Source organism: Simochromis diagramma, unplaced genomic scaffold (assembly GCF_900408965.1).
Source record: "Simochromis diagramma unplaced genomic scaffold, fSimDia1.1 OVJJ01000107.1, whole genome shotgun sequence".
NCBI classification, from domain to species: Eukaryota; Metazoa; Chordata; class Actinopteri; order Cichliformes; family Cichlidae; genus Simochromis; species Simochromis diagramma.
Window position 1 is genome coordinate 9,393,127 of NW_024387209.1, and position 15,430 is coordinate 9,408,556.

Below are 15,430 nucleotides of genomic sequence, written 5' to 3' on the forward strand. Positions count from 1 at the left end.
CTTTTGATGCCATGTAAAGTAGGCGTGCTGAGAGGGAAAGTCAGAGAGCAAACAATAGATTAAAAGAAATACTTAAGACAACATGTGTGGCAGTGCCATTATCAATCAAAGCTCTCAGGGCACTCCCGGCCAAGCAGACATCAGGGTCAATTACGTAGTTGGCAGAGGTTCAGAGATAAATGCTATCATCTGCTACATTTGACCTCTGACCAGTATTAATCATGATTTCCATGAAGGATTAAACATTCGGTAGCAGAGCAACACAAAGGAAACTGGGCATGAACATATGGTGGATAAGAACCTATTATAGTGAATGCAAATCTGAGGGATCACCACAACACAGGAATAGATGAACCTCGCTGCATCTGAAAGCTTTCTTTTTGCTTTGTTAAGCAAGAACAAGAAATGTGCTTAACAATGCAAATTACTTATCCTTGCAATGTTTAACCAATTAATAAAATCCCCAGTAGCGTCAGCAATGTTAAGTGATTTAAGCCCAGAAAAAAAGAGATCTAAAACCTGGCTATACTCAATCTATCTGCAGTCACTTCAGGCCTATGTAACTTACAAAAATGTGGATTTCTAAGCTGATGAATCCATGAATAAATTACACGTGAAAGACACTTACTAATCCTGCAAACATGAATTCGGATAAGTTGTATTGCCACTTTTTCCTCTCACTGCACTTAAACATGACACTCCTTTTGGCTTCCATTTTCCACTGCAGAGCTGGGAATACATCATGGGGGGGGGACACCTGTTGGCGTTGCGTAACACTGGATCACCACCTCACTTGGCTCCCTGTTGCTACTTGTGGAGGAGCTGGTTAGGCCTTTCAGAAAAAACAAAAAACCTCCCCATCTCTCTGTCTTTTTAAAACCTAAAGACTTCCAAACAGCAAACGCAGCTCATCTCATTGCTTCATCCTCCATCTTTTTTCTCTATTCTTTAATAGAGCGACAAAGCCCCGCCCACCTAATAACAGGCTGCTCCACTACCTGGCTAGCTGAACACAGCAGCTGTTGTGTTTTTGTTATTCATGTGAGACGGTGCACATCCTGGGATGCGAGACAAATTTCACAAGTTTTCCCTGACAAAGTGAAATCAAATCAAATGTCACTCTTTTGCGCTGCATGGATCTACATAATTATTCTGTCAAATCTTCAGATCTTCTGATTATTAATGACTCGTGTTAGGATACACAGCCTATATGAATACAATTTGTACACTAGAAAACTCTCTCTGCTTTCCCAACTCTGAAATAGATTAATGAGGTCATTTGGTCTTGTCTTGTCTTATTGACCACAGGCCACACACTCCCAATCCCCCCCTAGCCAATGATTTATCCTTATAAATGAACCAATCCGAATCTAGCATAAATTATCGAGCCGAACTCAATTACTCCGCTGTTACATCTCCCTTCAATATGTGACACAGAAAAACAGTTTGATACAGCAAGAAATGCGAGTAATCCATTTCAGAGGAGTTCTGACTGTTGGGCTATGAAGCTGTGTTCACACTCTGAAGAGCTAATCTGAATCACCATGGTTACAGATTATGTTTAGCAGTGAAAATGTGAAAATCCGTACTTCTTAGAGAGCATTTTAAGACAATGAAAAAGTCTAAATAAGGTCACAAATGTTTTGGCTTTTATAAGTTAGTATTAAGCCTACATTACTTTCTTTTCATGCAGGAAAACTGAAATTAATATCGACAGGAAAATGTGGGCAACTATAAGACCTTCTAGAACTGTACCTTTCTTCATTTTAATTCAAGGTTTAAAGAAATAAACTAAAAATAATAACCCAAAGGAACGCTGAGAAACTCACGATGTGAAGCTGACGACGCCACTAACTGTAAAGCCAAAACAACGTAATGAGCAACAGCAGCTCCATATGCAAAAACAATGTGTGCATAATGTGAAAATATTAAATGTTCAAAGTTTCAAACAGCAGACTTCAGCCTGAAGGCCGGTGTAAAGCAGCACAATGCGGGGGTGGGGGGGGGGTGGGGGGTTGTTCTTGTCTCTCATGTCTGGAAGTGAGGCCATTCTGTGGTTTTAACACTCAGCCCAACTGCTGTGCACTTGTTTCACCAGCGATATCATCTAACCCAGCGACTCTCGACTGGATTTTGTGCAAAGGCTCCAGTGTTTTATGAGAAAGACATACCCTATTCAGTGCACAATGAGCTATTCAGGTGCGGTGGCATTCTGGATAGCTCCGGGCCTCACCTCGCAAACGGAGGATTTGTAGGGGTAACATTTCACTTTCTCTTAGCTATGGGGAAAAGGTCAGTACTCCGGGGATGCTGGCTCCCTTTCCTGCCCAGCTAATGCTGTCGCGTCTGCTGTCGCGTCTGCTGTGCTGCCGCCGCTCATCCGTCTCAACAAATGCGGCTGATTCCAGTTACACAGTGATCCCACAGCAGGAGCGATGCGCCCACACACACACACACACACACCCATAGCATCCACACACTACGTCCTACATTCATAATCACAGCAAAATGGAGAGCTGAGTGCCTGACCTCTTACTTACTAATCTGCTTGATGAGATTCCATTAACTCGCACTGTCCTGGATGCTCAGAGCGTGTTTTATGCCTCTTCTTTTTACAGAAACTTCAACATCTAACTGACCTGTAGACACAGATGACAGCCCGGAGTGCTGAGCAGTTAAACTGATTTATGTTGCAAGCGGCCTCATACGGCAGCTTGACTTTATTTAAACAGCAGTGTGGGTCACTTGGAGAGGTGATGAAATCTTTCATGTCTTAGTGTAAAGAAGACCAGTGTTATTCTCAAACGCTAACATTCTTGGATGCACAGGATTATCCTGCTGGCTCAGAGATGATGGGTTTCATTACATTAACTATTTTATAAATCCTGCATTCAATCAAATGGCTACAGCTTACTAGTCCTAAATCTGCCGACTTACGAAACATGGTGTTGAACTGCTGCGGGTTGAGGTTCCACTTCCCCCAGGGCGTCTTGTGGCCCTTGGACTGGGCATAGTGAGCGTGGTTGAACTCTGGCTCAGTCCCAAATGAATCCAGCACCCGCAACATGCACCTGTGGAAAAACAAAACAAAAACACACAAGTTTTAATGACGGTCAGATGCACAGATGTATGCATGCATACACGTTGTGTAACATTAAACAATATCAATCACATAAATCCACCCTTGATCTTCCAGAGAACAATACACTAACAGCACAGTGCACGCAATTAAAATCACCAATTTGTGTTCCTGCCCATTGTTTTTAGTGAAGCACACAGAAACAAGCTCATAATTATTTATTTGAAAGGGGACATGTTAAGCTACTCTACTGAGAAAGAGCATGATTCAAAATCTGTCAACATTTGAACTCCTAATCTTTCCATTTAAGCCACCTTACTGAAGAAACAGAAGGCTTTACTAATAGTAGTGTTTAGCTCAAGAAATAAATGCTGAAGTTTTTGTGTTAGCTTTTGAATGACACTATATTTAAATTTGGAGCTTTAAAAAGCTAAAAACGGTCTTTGTCATGTCAGCGCTTGAGACACATATCATCCATGTAAGAACATGAAATCACAAATATAAATCCTCAAACTATGATACTGAGGTTTGTTCTGAAGGTGTGGCTGTGAGGGAACATCATGGCTGACTTAAAGGTCACAGTGTGGGATTAATTAGACCAAAAACCAGGGGAGGGAATTGTAAAGCACTTCCTGACCTTTAACTCCGTGCTGTGCATTCGCCAATCTCCACAAACAGATATCTGCATATAAATATGGAGAATCTGTAGGAAAGAAACAGTTTTGGCCCTAGAAGCTTTCTGGTTTCCAGTTGTAGTGTGAGTCACGACTCAGCAAACTTCACCTGCATGCAAGTAAACAGTCTGTGTGGAAAGCATAAGAGGAGGCCTCACTGCTTTTATTACCTTCTTTTAAATGTATTTGCTTCAGTGTTCTCATTATAAACAATGCCTGGTACATGAAAGAAGAAGTCTTGGTTTAGATATCACGTATACATTATTTCAATATCGGGTAGCTACACAGAAGTTTCCAAAACAGCGATCACTGGTCCCAGAGGCTAAATCGAGTCAATGTTACAGACTGTATAGAAAAGATGGATGTGGCCAATGTGATGTTATTCATTGGTTTTTAAGCCCGAGTTGGCATTTCAGCAAATGCCATGTCATTTATTTATTTCTTTTTTTTAGAGCTAAACATAAACATATTGGACACACTCAGCTTGACAAAGCTACGTGCTAATTCAGAGAAAGCTAACGGGTCAACCACGCGAGTAAAAATAGGACAGCAGCTTCCTCGTATCAACAAAAATGAACAAACAAAAACAAAAGCATTAAAAAAAACAAACTGGTGGCTACATGCTGACTGTATTGAATTTTTTCCACATTCTATGACTGATTGTAACTTGTGGTGACTACATGGTTGCCCTAGAGCTTGATAGCATTGCACACTTTCGCCACTTTTAATTGCGATTTCACAGGTTGCCTGAAAGGAAACAACCTTTCTGCAATCGCTCCAGAGACGTTTTTTAATGAATGCAGACATAATTCCAACATGTAACTATCAGTCCAGATGTAATTGTAATAGCCATGTAAATCTGAGTTAAATGTGAATTTCTGTCTATGCAGACAGCAACAGATATGTGATTATTAATGATGTATCACAGTTAATTGTTATATTATCAGAAACATGTTGCATCTAATCGCAATTCAACGGCAGATTGAAAGCAGACTGACTCCTTCTTATAGAAATGCTTATGTCACATTTAGTGACAGTGTTGGTATGCCAGACAATTTTGCAGGAAAAAAACAACTTAACTGAGAACTTAACTTTATATTAGGGCAGCACGGTTCTCCCCGTGTCCATGTGTGTTCTCTTTGGGTACTCTAGCTTCCTCACACAGTCCAAAGACACAGAGTTACTGGGGTTAAGTTAATTGGTATTTCTAAATTGCCCATAGGTGTGAATGTGAGTGCAAGTGGTATCTGTGTTAGCCCTGCAACAAACTGGTGTTACCGCAGTTACCGCAATACTAACAATAATGCAAAATGTTAAAAATATAGTAACATTGCATTGTGGGGTATTTCCACCTCTATTATTTGGGTTCATTTTTCATTAGTTAGGCATAAAAAAATCATTGAACAACATAAAAATTAATACCAAGCTGCTAATCTTGTCCCCACTGACTAAACCCCCCTTTAGACTGCTATGTTCTGGTGGATTTTCTCAGAGGTAACTAAAGTTAAGTGACTTTCACTTTTTGGTCATGGTACAAAACTCAGCATTAATCACTATGATAACAAGAAGCCAGGTGCATATATGGAAGACACACAACCACACACACACAGACTTTGATTCAGTCACTGATTGCCTCTCCGCCCACCCAGACGCTGTGCAGCTGGCTGTGTGAACTGTGAAACACCCTGGGAGAGTGGGGAGGTTGGAAACAGATTCGCCAAGAGGAAACTTTAAAATGAAAGCAGCACAACAACATGCCCACATGCCATCTCCAGTCACTCCAGAGGAAAACAACCCTCATCCGTCCCTGGTAGATATACCCTTAACAGATGGGGTAGTGCTGCTGGAGCTGTAAAACGGTGTAAATATGGCTGTAGCGAGGCCCGTGAGTTGTGGGCGTCATAATGTGGCAGGAGATGAGGCTGTTTAGCTGAAGAAGTATGTACTTGGTGATACTCGCTGCTTTATTTCAATCAAGCTGGGCTATTATTGTTTTTGTTTGTTACAGTATGAGTCCGATTTCCCCATAAACACCAGCCAAATAAATAAATTATGATGATCACTATAGTAAATGTCAGTTTTCTCTCATATCATGGTTATCTCAGATGCGACACAAACACATCCAACAAACACCGTCAGTGAAACATTTGGTCTTCAGCTGATCTATCTGACGGTCTGTTACAGGTCTGCACATGCCTGAAGCTAAACACAAGAGCTGAATGATAAACAGAGATATGAGTTAATGGTTTGTCTAATAAAAACGTGAAAATTGTAACACTCTTAACAGCATCTAATTGTTATTATTTTGGGGTCCCACTGGCTGTGAACCATTAATGTTCCCTTATAATAACATAGGCTCAGTTCATCCTTTAGTTCACTGTATCCAGTAAATATTAGGCCATAAAGTAATTGCTATAACATTTCTGACATGCTAAACAAGCTACAAACTGACCTAGTAAGAAGAAAAACAACTAGTTTGATTTTAGTTTAATTTAGTTACCTGCATTGAAGCTGTACACACAGCATTACAAATGCTATTAGGATAGAAAAACCAAAATGCAACGCTGTCGCCCAGTCTATGATTGTGTCCCTGGATGTTACACAGTGTTATCAGATTAGGATAACATTAGCAACCCAGTCCTCAGATAAGATTATGACCTGCAGCCAGTCTTGGTAATTTCTTGTAAGGTATATTTTGTTAGACTCGGCCTTTATTGTCTCACTCAACACAAAGTTGAGTTAGTTTGACTCAGTAAGGTCTACATTTCAAATGTTAACTGAAGTAAACGTGAAAAACCTGTTAAGTCTCGATTTAAAGACTAGATGTTTCCATAGATACCACGAATTCTTGACAGTGGCTGTGTGTGAACAATGCTACGATGGCACACCAAAAATGTCAACGTCTATTACCTACATGTTTCTGTTTAAGGACTTGCAAGTCATACCTCTGCACTGACACAGTAGAGAAGGTAAACAACAGCATGAGTCACAAAAAAAACAAACTTGCCTACAAAAAAAAAAGTTGTCAAAACAATAGAAACGGCAAAATAAATTGAACAAAGGAAGAAACAGGAAATACTTGTATCAAGACTTGAGTCTTTTGTCCCATCTCTTTCACCTCGACCCCAACCCGTTGTGGCAGATGACTGCTGTTTCTTCCTGTTAAACGGGAGTTTTTCCTTCGCACTGTTGCCAGCTGCTTGCTAACAGCAGGTAGTCTGATCGCTGCGGTTTTTTCTTTATTATTGAAAGGTATTTACCTTACAACATAAAGTGCCTTGAAGCAACTATTGTTGTGTTTTGCTGCATTATAAATGAAATTGAATTAGATATTGTGCTTGAATAAACAGGCTGCTCCCTCGCCACAGGGCTCACTACAGCAGGTGGCTCTGCATGTCTAATTTGTCAGAGATTTAAGCTGGACTCCCTTCGTGACACAACCCCAGTGAGGAACCATGTCTCTAGCTGGAACTAAACCAGTGACCTGGAGCGAACGTGTTAACCACTAGATCCCTGGAAGCGTGTCTGATTAAGCAAGGCGATGAAAGTATTAAATTAGATTGAACGATAGGCAAACACCTGTTCTAGTTTTTACCAAGAAAATAACAACTCGGAGTATTTTCATTACAGAGTAGTATGAAACATGGCAGGAATAACAAAACAGCAATCACAAACAGCTTGGACAGACTTGTTTGTGTTGTCTCATCACACAAAAAAAATATGTGTTATTATTAGAGTTTATTGCTTTTAAGAATTTGGGGTCTTAAATGAAAAAAAAAACAAAAACAAATCTGGCTTCTTCTGTACATCGGGTACCTCCCTGTATGAATATAAAGAAAATAAAAGGGATTGTGGGATTCTCAGGCCTTAAAAGGAAGAGATATTATTTCCCAGACTCTAAGGTTACACTTAGTGGAAAATAACTTTTCAGCCTGCACTCCAGGTCTTCTTTCACGAAAGTGCATATGAAGTATACAGTGACACAAAGCGCTTTGACATAACTGTTCAATAATGGTGGGAGAATTAACACCAATAACAGCATCTGGACCTTACATTATACCTGAGGCTAAGCCAATTTCCTCAGGGCATAAAGTGAGCGGATGCAGGTTAAAGTGTTCAGTCTCACACAAACAAAACCTGGTGACAAGCAGGAGGAACCGACAGAGCTATTACTGCCCCAGAGTTATTGTTCCTTCTTTTTTCCTGTCAGTCGGCGCTGACAGGAGGCTCTTTTCAAAACAAACCGGGAAGGCCTAATCTACAGTCCTCAGTGGAGCAGTTGGGGAGACAGAATAGAATTGGTCACAACATCATGAACAACAGACGCTCCTTGGGCCTTTTGGGAAATTGTGGCAATGTATGAGCGGAAAATAGACTCTTTGTCACAACGAGTGCCAGACAAACCTCGACCCAGCGACATGTGCCTACGTGAGGGAAGCTGCTGGCAGCCACAGTTGGCAGCAGTGGTGTCCAGATTTTTACATGAGGAAAGAGAAATGATATGAGAGCCCTCGATAGCTATACATGATATTTAACTGATAGCTATAACAAAGTAAATGATATGAAATCTAGCTGTTTAATGTGACCGATTTTATTTTCTCATTAATATTAAGCCCGCTGAGCCAACACACAAGCATGCTGTTTTATGTCTTACTTCGGGATGATTGTTAGAAATCATAATATAAGTTAGCAAGCTAGCAACTTTTAAAATTCTGAAAGTAAATATTTAACTGTAATACATCAGACATTTTTCTCTAAGATTTCTAATCATGTTTGAAGTGGTCTTAACATTCACAATATATACATCACACATCTCTACTTATGAAGGATCGGTACCGATATTCGGTGCCGTAATTGCACCGGTTCTGACATAAACGGTAGTAACCAGATTGAAAAGCAGCGCACATTCTGGTGCTTTATTTCAGTGCTTTTTTTCTTGAGATGTCATACACTTTGGATTCTAGCCAATCATTTTACCTTTCCAAGGATAGTAGGTGGGCCCAGGTACGTGCGTTCTTTTAGAGCAGAGCTACAGATTAAAAATGCCCAAGGTGAAGCGGTCAAAAGTCTGGCTGTACTTCACAGCAAAAGATGCAAACTCAGCAGCCTGCAACAAGTGCTTTAAGGTGATACTGTGCAAAGGAGGTAACACCTCGAATCTGATGAAACACCTGCCGATGCATAGCGTTTTTTTAAAAGCCGAGAAATGCGCCGTATTTGATAGCTTGCTGCAAGACCTCACACCGAGCACATCTACTGCGGGTGGGTTGCCTGTTATCGGACCCGAGTTAGCAACATCCCCCAAGAACCCGAAGAGGAGAGTCCTGGCCCCTAGCCCTGCCAGTGTAGCAGAAATGATGACGGATGATGATGCAGCAGCAGCCGTTCTTTTCTGGGCGAGTAGCTTAATGTTGTTCGTGTGTAATTTACGTTTAGTAGGCTAACCACGTTATTACATTAATGCATGTAAGGTGAACTAGCAAACACTGATGTAGTTACATGCGGCTGTCTTCTTGGCCCAACTTTACTGGATTAAAAAGCATGTTTGCAACATGGTGGTGCAAAGCACTTTGGCCTTTGTAGCCAAGGATGGAACGAGCCATATGGATGTAAATCCTAGATCCAAATCCCACAGTGTTTACGTTCATGTAGAAACCTGACAGTCAACACAAGGTGATGTAGAAAATGAAGTTTAATGGCCTTCAAATGTAAAATACAAATATACTTACTGGTAGTGGACCCAGGAAGGCCCCAGAGTCTTCTTAAACTGGGTCAGACCCACGATGTCGATGTATATAAGCTCTACCACTTTATCGCCCTGCGTGGGGCAGCTGGATTTGTTTCCCATAACCTTTCGCATGATCCTGTAGAAAAAAGAAAAACAACAACTCTGATTCAGCAAATTGATCCACATGTCAAACTAGTCAGCAGGCAGCCACTGCATTTAATTTTCCTAGGCAGGCCATTGATAAAGCCAAGCACGTATACAACAGAGAAAGGAATCTGTCAAACTCAGGATTAAGGATTGTGATTTGGTTTGGAAATTTTGTCTTATCATCATCATCATTATAATAGAAAAAGACAAACAACTTTGTTTAGTCAGACTGCTGACAGTTCATAATGTGAGCTACTACAGGAGTTTTAAATAAGTTTACACTTTGTAAATAAGATTAATACTAATGTTAAAGGTGTTGGTTTGACTACACAGAGAATTATACCCATATAGCTGCCTTTTACTCAATTATTTATGAACGATCATCCTCCACACGAGTGTTCTTAACATCAGCCCACCTTAAATAGACAGTTTAATAATAATAATCTTACTCTTTGAGCTCATTGAGGGAAGCAGAGATGCGAATGTTGTGGCCCAGCAGGTACAATGTGGTTATGAGGTCACTCCACTGGACCAGCTCCCCCAGTGGGCCCCCACTGAAAGCATTTTCTGCAATCTTGAAGCCTGACTCCTTGGTCAGCAGACCAAGATGGACCAGGATCTGACGGAGGAGAAAATAGGAAAATAAAAAGTAAGTGCAGGAACTAATGTAGCGCAGCTTTTCATTTAGAAGATGAGAATACTTTTTAATATTTGTGAATGTGGAATAAAAGGGCGATCATAAAGTTTATGAAAGACAGCAGTGACTGAGCCATTTCTTTCTTTCTTGTTTTGACTGTTTTGAGCCACCGTAGCCCACAAGAACAGTGGACAAATAAAAGACACGTTACTGGTTTCCTATCTAAAATAACTGGTTAGATTATTAAGAGTGCAAAATGTTTACAGTGCTCATTATAATAAGAGGTTTTGCTGTAAAAGCAGTTCTAGTTTTTCCTATGCTGACAGGTGAGCAGTGTCACATGCTGAGAAAACACACACAACTTAAGTAAAACATGAACACACAGGATGGTTTTCAGCTGCCGAGCGGGAACATAGTGTTCCACAGTGGGAGCTGAAAGTAATAGAAGGCTTTGTTTGAAGTGACCAACACATATTTCACTGCTGACAGCGTGAATTCCTGAACAAATCAGAAGCTGAAATTATCATGAGAAACCGTTCTTTGTTTCATTAGAGACTGAACAGATTCAACAAAGTGGGTGGAAAAAAGCAACGGCCGGGTAAGATCATGAGATTTCTTGTTTCTTGTACTCTTGAGTTTCACATGAAGGGGACGCTGCCTCACTTCAGCACCACGGTATCAAGGGAGCACGATGTGAATTATTCAGAAGGGCCAAGGGAAGTGTGCAGTTATTCAGAGCTGGGAGCAGCTTCTAGCTTGGGACACAATGGAATATCTGTGTCAGTCCTTTCCCAGCATCAGCTCTTCTCTGAGCAGAAGTGAGGCGGTCTACAAGTGTGTCAAAGTGTGTTTGGGTGTATATCGGTATTGGTATACATAAAGGTGGTGCATTCATTTCAACTGGCTGGTTGAAAGCTAAAAAAAAAAAGCTGCATCCTGCTGAGTTTTAGGTAGATAAATATTAGCATTTCACTTATTCAGCTAGAATATTTTTCTGAAAAGCACCAGTCTTCCCTTTTAGCCGACTAAACTTGGGAGTTTCACTGCATACTTTGGTATTGTGCCTCCATCTTCTACATATAATACACAAACAGGACACTGAGCTCACAAAAGCTTTTCATCCATTACTCTGAACGCTGTCTAGAGGGCCTTTCCTGGCAGAGAGGAAGTGACACATTTATGTCGGAGCTTGCAGTTACTCTTTACAAAACAACTGTAGCACAAAAAACGAGCAGCTTCTTTTCGTCCCTGAAAACAAAACCTGAGTGGACAAAAGCTCTGGTGAACTACATCATCATCTGTCATGCCCACCTTCTTCTTCCGCCGCTTGCCCAGGTTCTGCTTTGCAGCCAGTGAGCGGATGGCGCTGACCCACGGCTCGGCCATGCGTTTGATCCTCAGCATCATCCAGCGGAACTCCTCCCGTTGTGACATCATCCGGTAAAGCTCCTCGAAACTGGTCCGGATCTCCGCCTGTGTGGAAACGTGGACACAAGTACAGCGACTGTAATCTGATAACGTGCGCGTGTAGGTCCACAGAAAACATGACCATCAACTTCTTTAAAATCTCTCATCAAGACAGTGATTATGTTCACTTTGTTATCTGCTTTACTTGTGTTTCTTCATGGCTGCTTGGTTCTCCTGCTGCAAGAAAATCCCAAAGCAATCTTTAAAATTTTATCTAATGTAATTCAGAATTTGCAATATTGCCTTCCAAGTTGCCAAAGGCTTGTTTTCTTGGAGTGAGCTCCACTAATACAAGATCCTCAGCTCAATCCCAGCACTGTGTAGCTACGATTAAAAGGTTTATCCAAAGTGACTGAGTCTCGCATTGTATCTCCTTGGATCGGCAGATGGATTAAACGGATAGAGACAGAAAGGCGGAGCTGGTCTGTGGAATAGGGGGGTGGATGAATGACTGGTGAATCTGGGCTTAATGTGCCCTATTTGTCCTATTTTTTTAAAAAGAAACAAAAATCTTATACAGTGAGTTATAAGTACATATAGTGAATTGAGAAAGCACTATACTGTAGTTATGGTTACGGGAACATCAGGTGCTGAAACATTTGGAGCGCCAAGTGCTCCCTGTTACAAACAAATGTCTAAACGGAGAAGAGGAAGAAGGCTTAACTGTGCAGGGTTTGATGATTCCCACAGAAGAGACATAAAAAGCACAAAGAAGGATCACTGCTACTTTTTTTCTGGGGGCACAGATTTCAAGAGACGGGACATCGTCATCAACTAAATGTTTAATAAAAAGGTTGTGAAGCAAAGCGGCTCATGCTGTGAAACGTCTATCTGCATGTTAGTAATCTTGCCTCTGTTGTGAGACTGCTGACTAACTGCTAGTCAAGCTGAAGGATGGAAATAAACGTGAGGTCACAGACGGCCACGGAAAGGGAAATAGTGTAAACACATTCAAATATCACCCCGTCTCATCTGAATATGACGCTGAGCAGAGTAATGTGCTTTGTCACATCTCCCTCCGCTCTCGTCTTTCTTTCCCTTTTCCCTCTTAACCCTCAACCAGTTATTAGCAGATGGCTGCCCCTCCCTGAGCCTGGATCTGCAGGAAGTTTCTTCCTGTTAGAAGCCAGTTTTTCCTTCCCACTGTCGCCAAGTGCTGGTTTTCTCCAGAACACTGAAGGGTCTTTCCCTTCCAGTATAAAGTGCCTTCAGGCGACTGTTGTTATAATTAGGTGCGATATAAACAAACCTGAATATAATTTTTAGGAAAAGAAGTGAAGCTGTGAGTGAGGCGGCGCTAGTGGGAGAAAGATAGAGTGCTAAGGAGAAACCACAGTGCCATTACTAGCTGCTAAGGTGGCTGAAACAAGGTTGTAGCGAGGCATTAGCATTCCTCATCACGACAGGAAATCACTTGCACGGACTGAAGCTATTAAAATCTGTGCCTGAATTAAAAACTCCAAAGCCTGTCAAATGGCATGTCCCCGCTACTGATGGGTCAGTGCTGTTGATGCTTCCAGAGAGGGGGATGAAGAGCGCTTAATATCGATTCACCCAAAGCAGAGGAAAAGGCAGGGGGAGGGGGAAGATACAGTAGACTTTGTAAAAGCCAGCAAGCAAGCTCTGTAAGTGGGATTTGACTGAGCTACCGCATTGGCACAGATGCAAGATCATTATTTCAGATTTGACCCATGGTTCCATCACTCCGGCTTTCGTCTTCTAGAGGCTAAACATACCTCGATAGCATAAGCTATCATAAGCTATCGAGGTATGTTTACAGTTCAGCTCAGCCCGTTTGCTCATTCGCTGGCTCGATTTTACTTTGATTGGTTGTAAAGGCAGCTTGAAAAGCAAACATTTTAAAATGTTAGCTATTGGTGGACAGTTTTTATTGTTATGAGACTTACTTTCACCTGACTACCAGTTCATAGTATTTTAATGTATATTACTGTCTGCTCTGCGGCTAACGCTAAGCAACTGATATACAGTGCTGAAGAGAAAAAAAGCATTTGCCTGCTTCCCGATTTCCTGTTTTTTGCATATGTATCACACTTATACATTTGACCACATGTGTGCTTAATTTTACTAGCCATTCATTTCAATAGAGCCTATCTGACAAATTGAGGTCAGCTAAAAGGAACAGATCATCAGTATTGGTTCAGTAACTTGCCTGAGAGTACTTCGGCAACCATGCTGGAGCAGCCAGCGATCAAACTGCCAATGTTCTGTTTAACCAATGACCTGCTCTACCTCCATACAGCAACCCCTTATTTCTTAAAATGAAATATCCTATAAATGAAGCATAATGGAGTAGGTCTAAACATGTAAGGAAAATGAATCCTAATGATAAAACTTGCCATCACGCATACAAGCATCCATGAAATCCATTCAGTTAAATGGACCACAGCTATGGCATCTGTGTTGTAATGCGACACCCGAACAACCCCAGCATAACGGTGCCTAATAGATATAGGCCGACCAAATAGATTTTTTTTAATAGTGAGCAACTGCAACTGGTTACTCTCACACAAGCCTATTTTTATAACAACACGAGGGGTTAGTAGCGAGCGGAGACTATTATCTCTCCTGTCCGAGCAGTAGCTCGTGATGTGAGAGCCTCTGAAAGGTTCATCTCGAAGGGCAGCTGAAGTAGTTCAACGGTCCATTGTGTTTTCAGTTTACAGTTAACAGGAGATGTGTGCTGTTTTTCTCTCACCTGGCCTCTTTGGTCCATTTCTTCATTCAGGGTCTTGGCTCGCCAGGGCAGACGAGGACACCAGTTCTCCACCTACGGAAGAAGCCCAAAACACCTGTTCAGTTTACAGCTTTGTTTTTTGTTTTTTTAACCTTTTATCAGACATCCACCGGAACCGTGAGACACACACACACACACACACACACACACAGGCACAGAAATGTCAATATACAAACTTTGAGTACATTAGCACAACTCTTCACTTTACTAGAGATGTAAATGGACCCTGCTGCTGTTCACTGTTGCTAAACTTGGCCTACTAAATGCCAAGAAGCAACTGCAGGAATCCTCTCAAGTTCATATATATGTGATTATATAACACTTTTCTTCAGCTCTTTGCATTAGATAGCAACTCAAGACAATTTAAAATACTCCTCTTACTTAGAAAGCATTTAATGGATTGGCTGTACGTTTCCAGCATCATTACTGCTTTACATTCTCGACATGACGGTTGTGCTACTGTTCCTCCATTTTTCGAGGTAGAAGCTTTGGCCTTCAAGCTCAACTTCTTCAGGGAAAAAAAAATTCCACTGTACATTTAAGCTACGGCCATTCCTGCCATTACAAAAGTAGTTTCCCTTAATTCTCCGTCTGTTTTCATCCGGCTTTTCACAGGTTATACACCAGTGCTAAACTTTACTTCAACCATTTAAGCAAGCTTCCCCCTCGTCCCCACCAATTATTTATTTCATACATGAAACAAACTAACAACAAGAAGAAAAGCACTGGACCAAAAAGAAAATGAAAAATGCAAGAAACTATTATTTTGTCTGACTTTCTGTTAGAAACCACACGTCTCACAAGGTTCAGAGTGCATTCACACCCATTCAAACAGCATGTCCTTCAACATAAACAAAGGGTTAAACAGCAGGTGGGTGTGGCTTCTGTGTTTACGCCAACAACTGTCTGAACATATGAAGCAGATACAACTGCTTCATATGCA

The 15,430-nt window shown here is 41.3% G+C and overlaps 1 protein-coding gene across 6 annotated transcripts in view; it reads right to left on the minus strand.

Moving 5' to 3' along the window:
• mgat5 (alpha-1,6-mannosylglycoprotein 6-beta-N-acetylglucosaminyltransferase) overlaps positions 1 to 15,430 on the minus strand; it is a 107,614-nt gene that overhangs the window by 36,210 nt on the left and 55,974 nt on the right. For all 6 annotated transcript variants that reach the window (XR_005698813.1, XM_040051597.1, XM_040051596.1 and 3 more), the window contains 5 exons: positions 14,449 to 14,520; positions 11,577 to 11,738; positions 10,078 to 10,247; positions 9,483 to 9,617; positions 2,938 to 3,071 (listed from right to left, as the gene is read on the minus strand). Coding sequence is in view for 5 of the 6 variants with exons in the window: in XM_040051597.1 (XP_039907531.1) it covers positions 2,938 to 3,071; positions 9,483 to 9,617; positions 10,078 to 10,247; positions 11,577 to 11,738; positions 14,449 to 14,520 (673 nt within the window). In the remaining variant the exon portion in view is untranslated. The remainder of the gene's footprint in view (positions 1 to 2,937; positions 3,072 to 9,482; positions 9,618 to 10,077; positions 10,248 to 11,576; positions 11,739 to 14,448; positions 14,521 to 15,430) is intronic.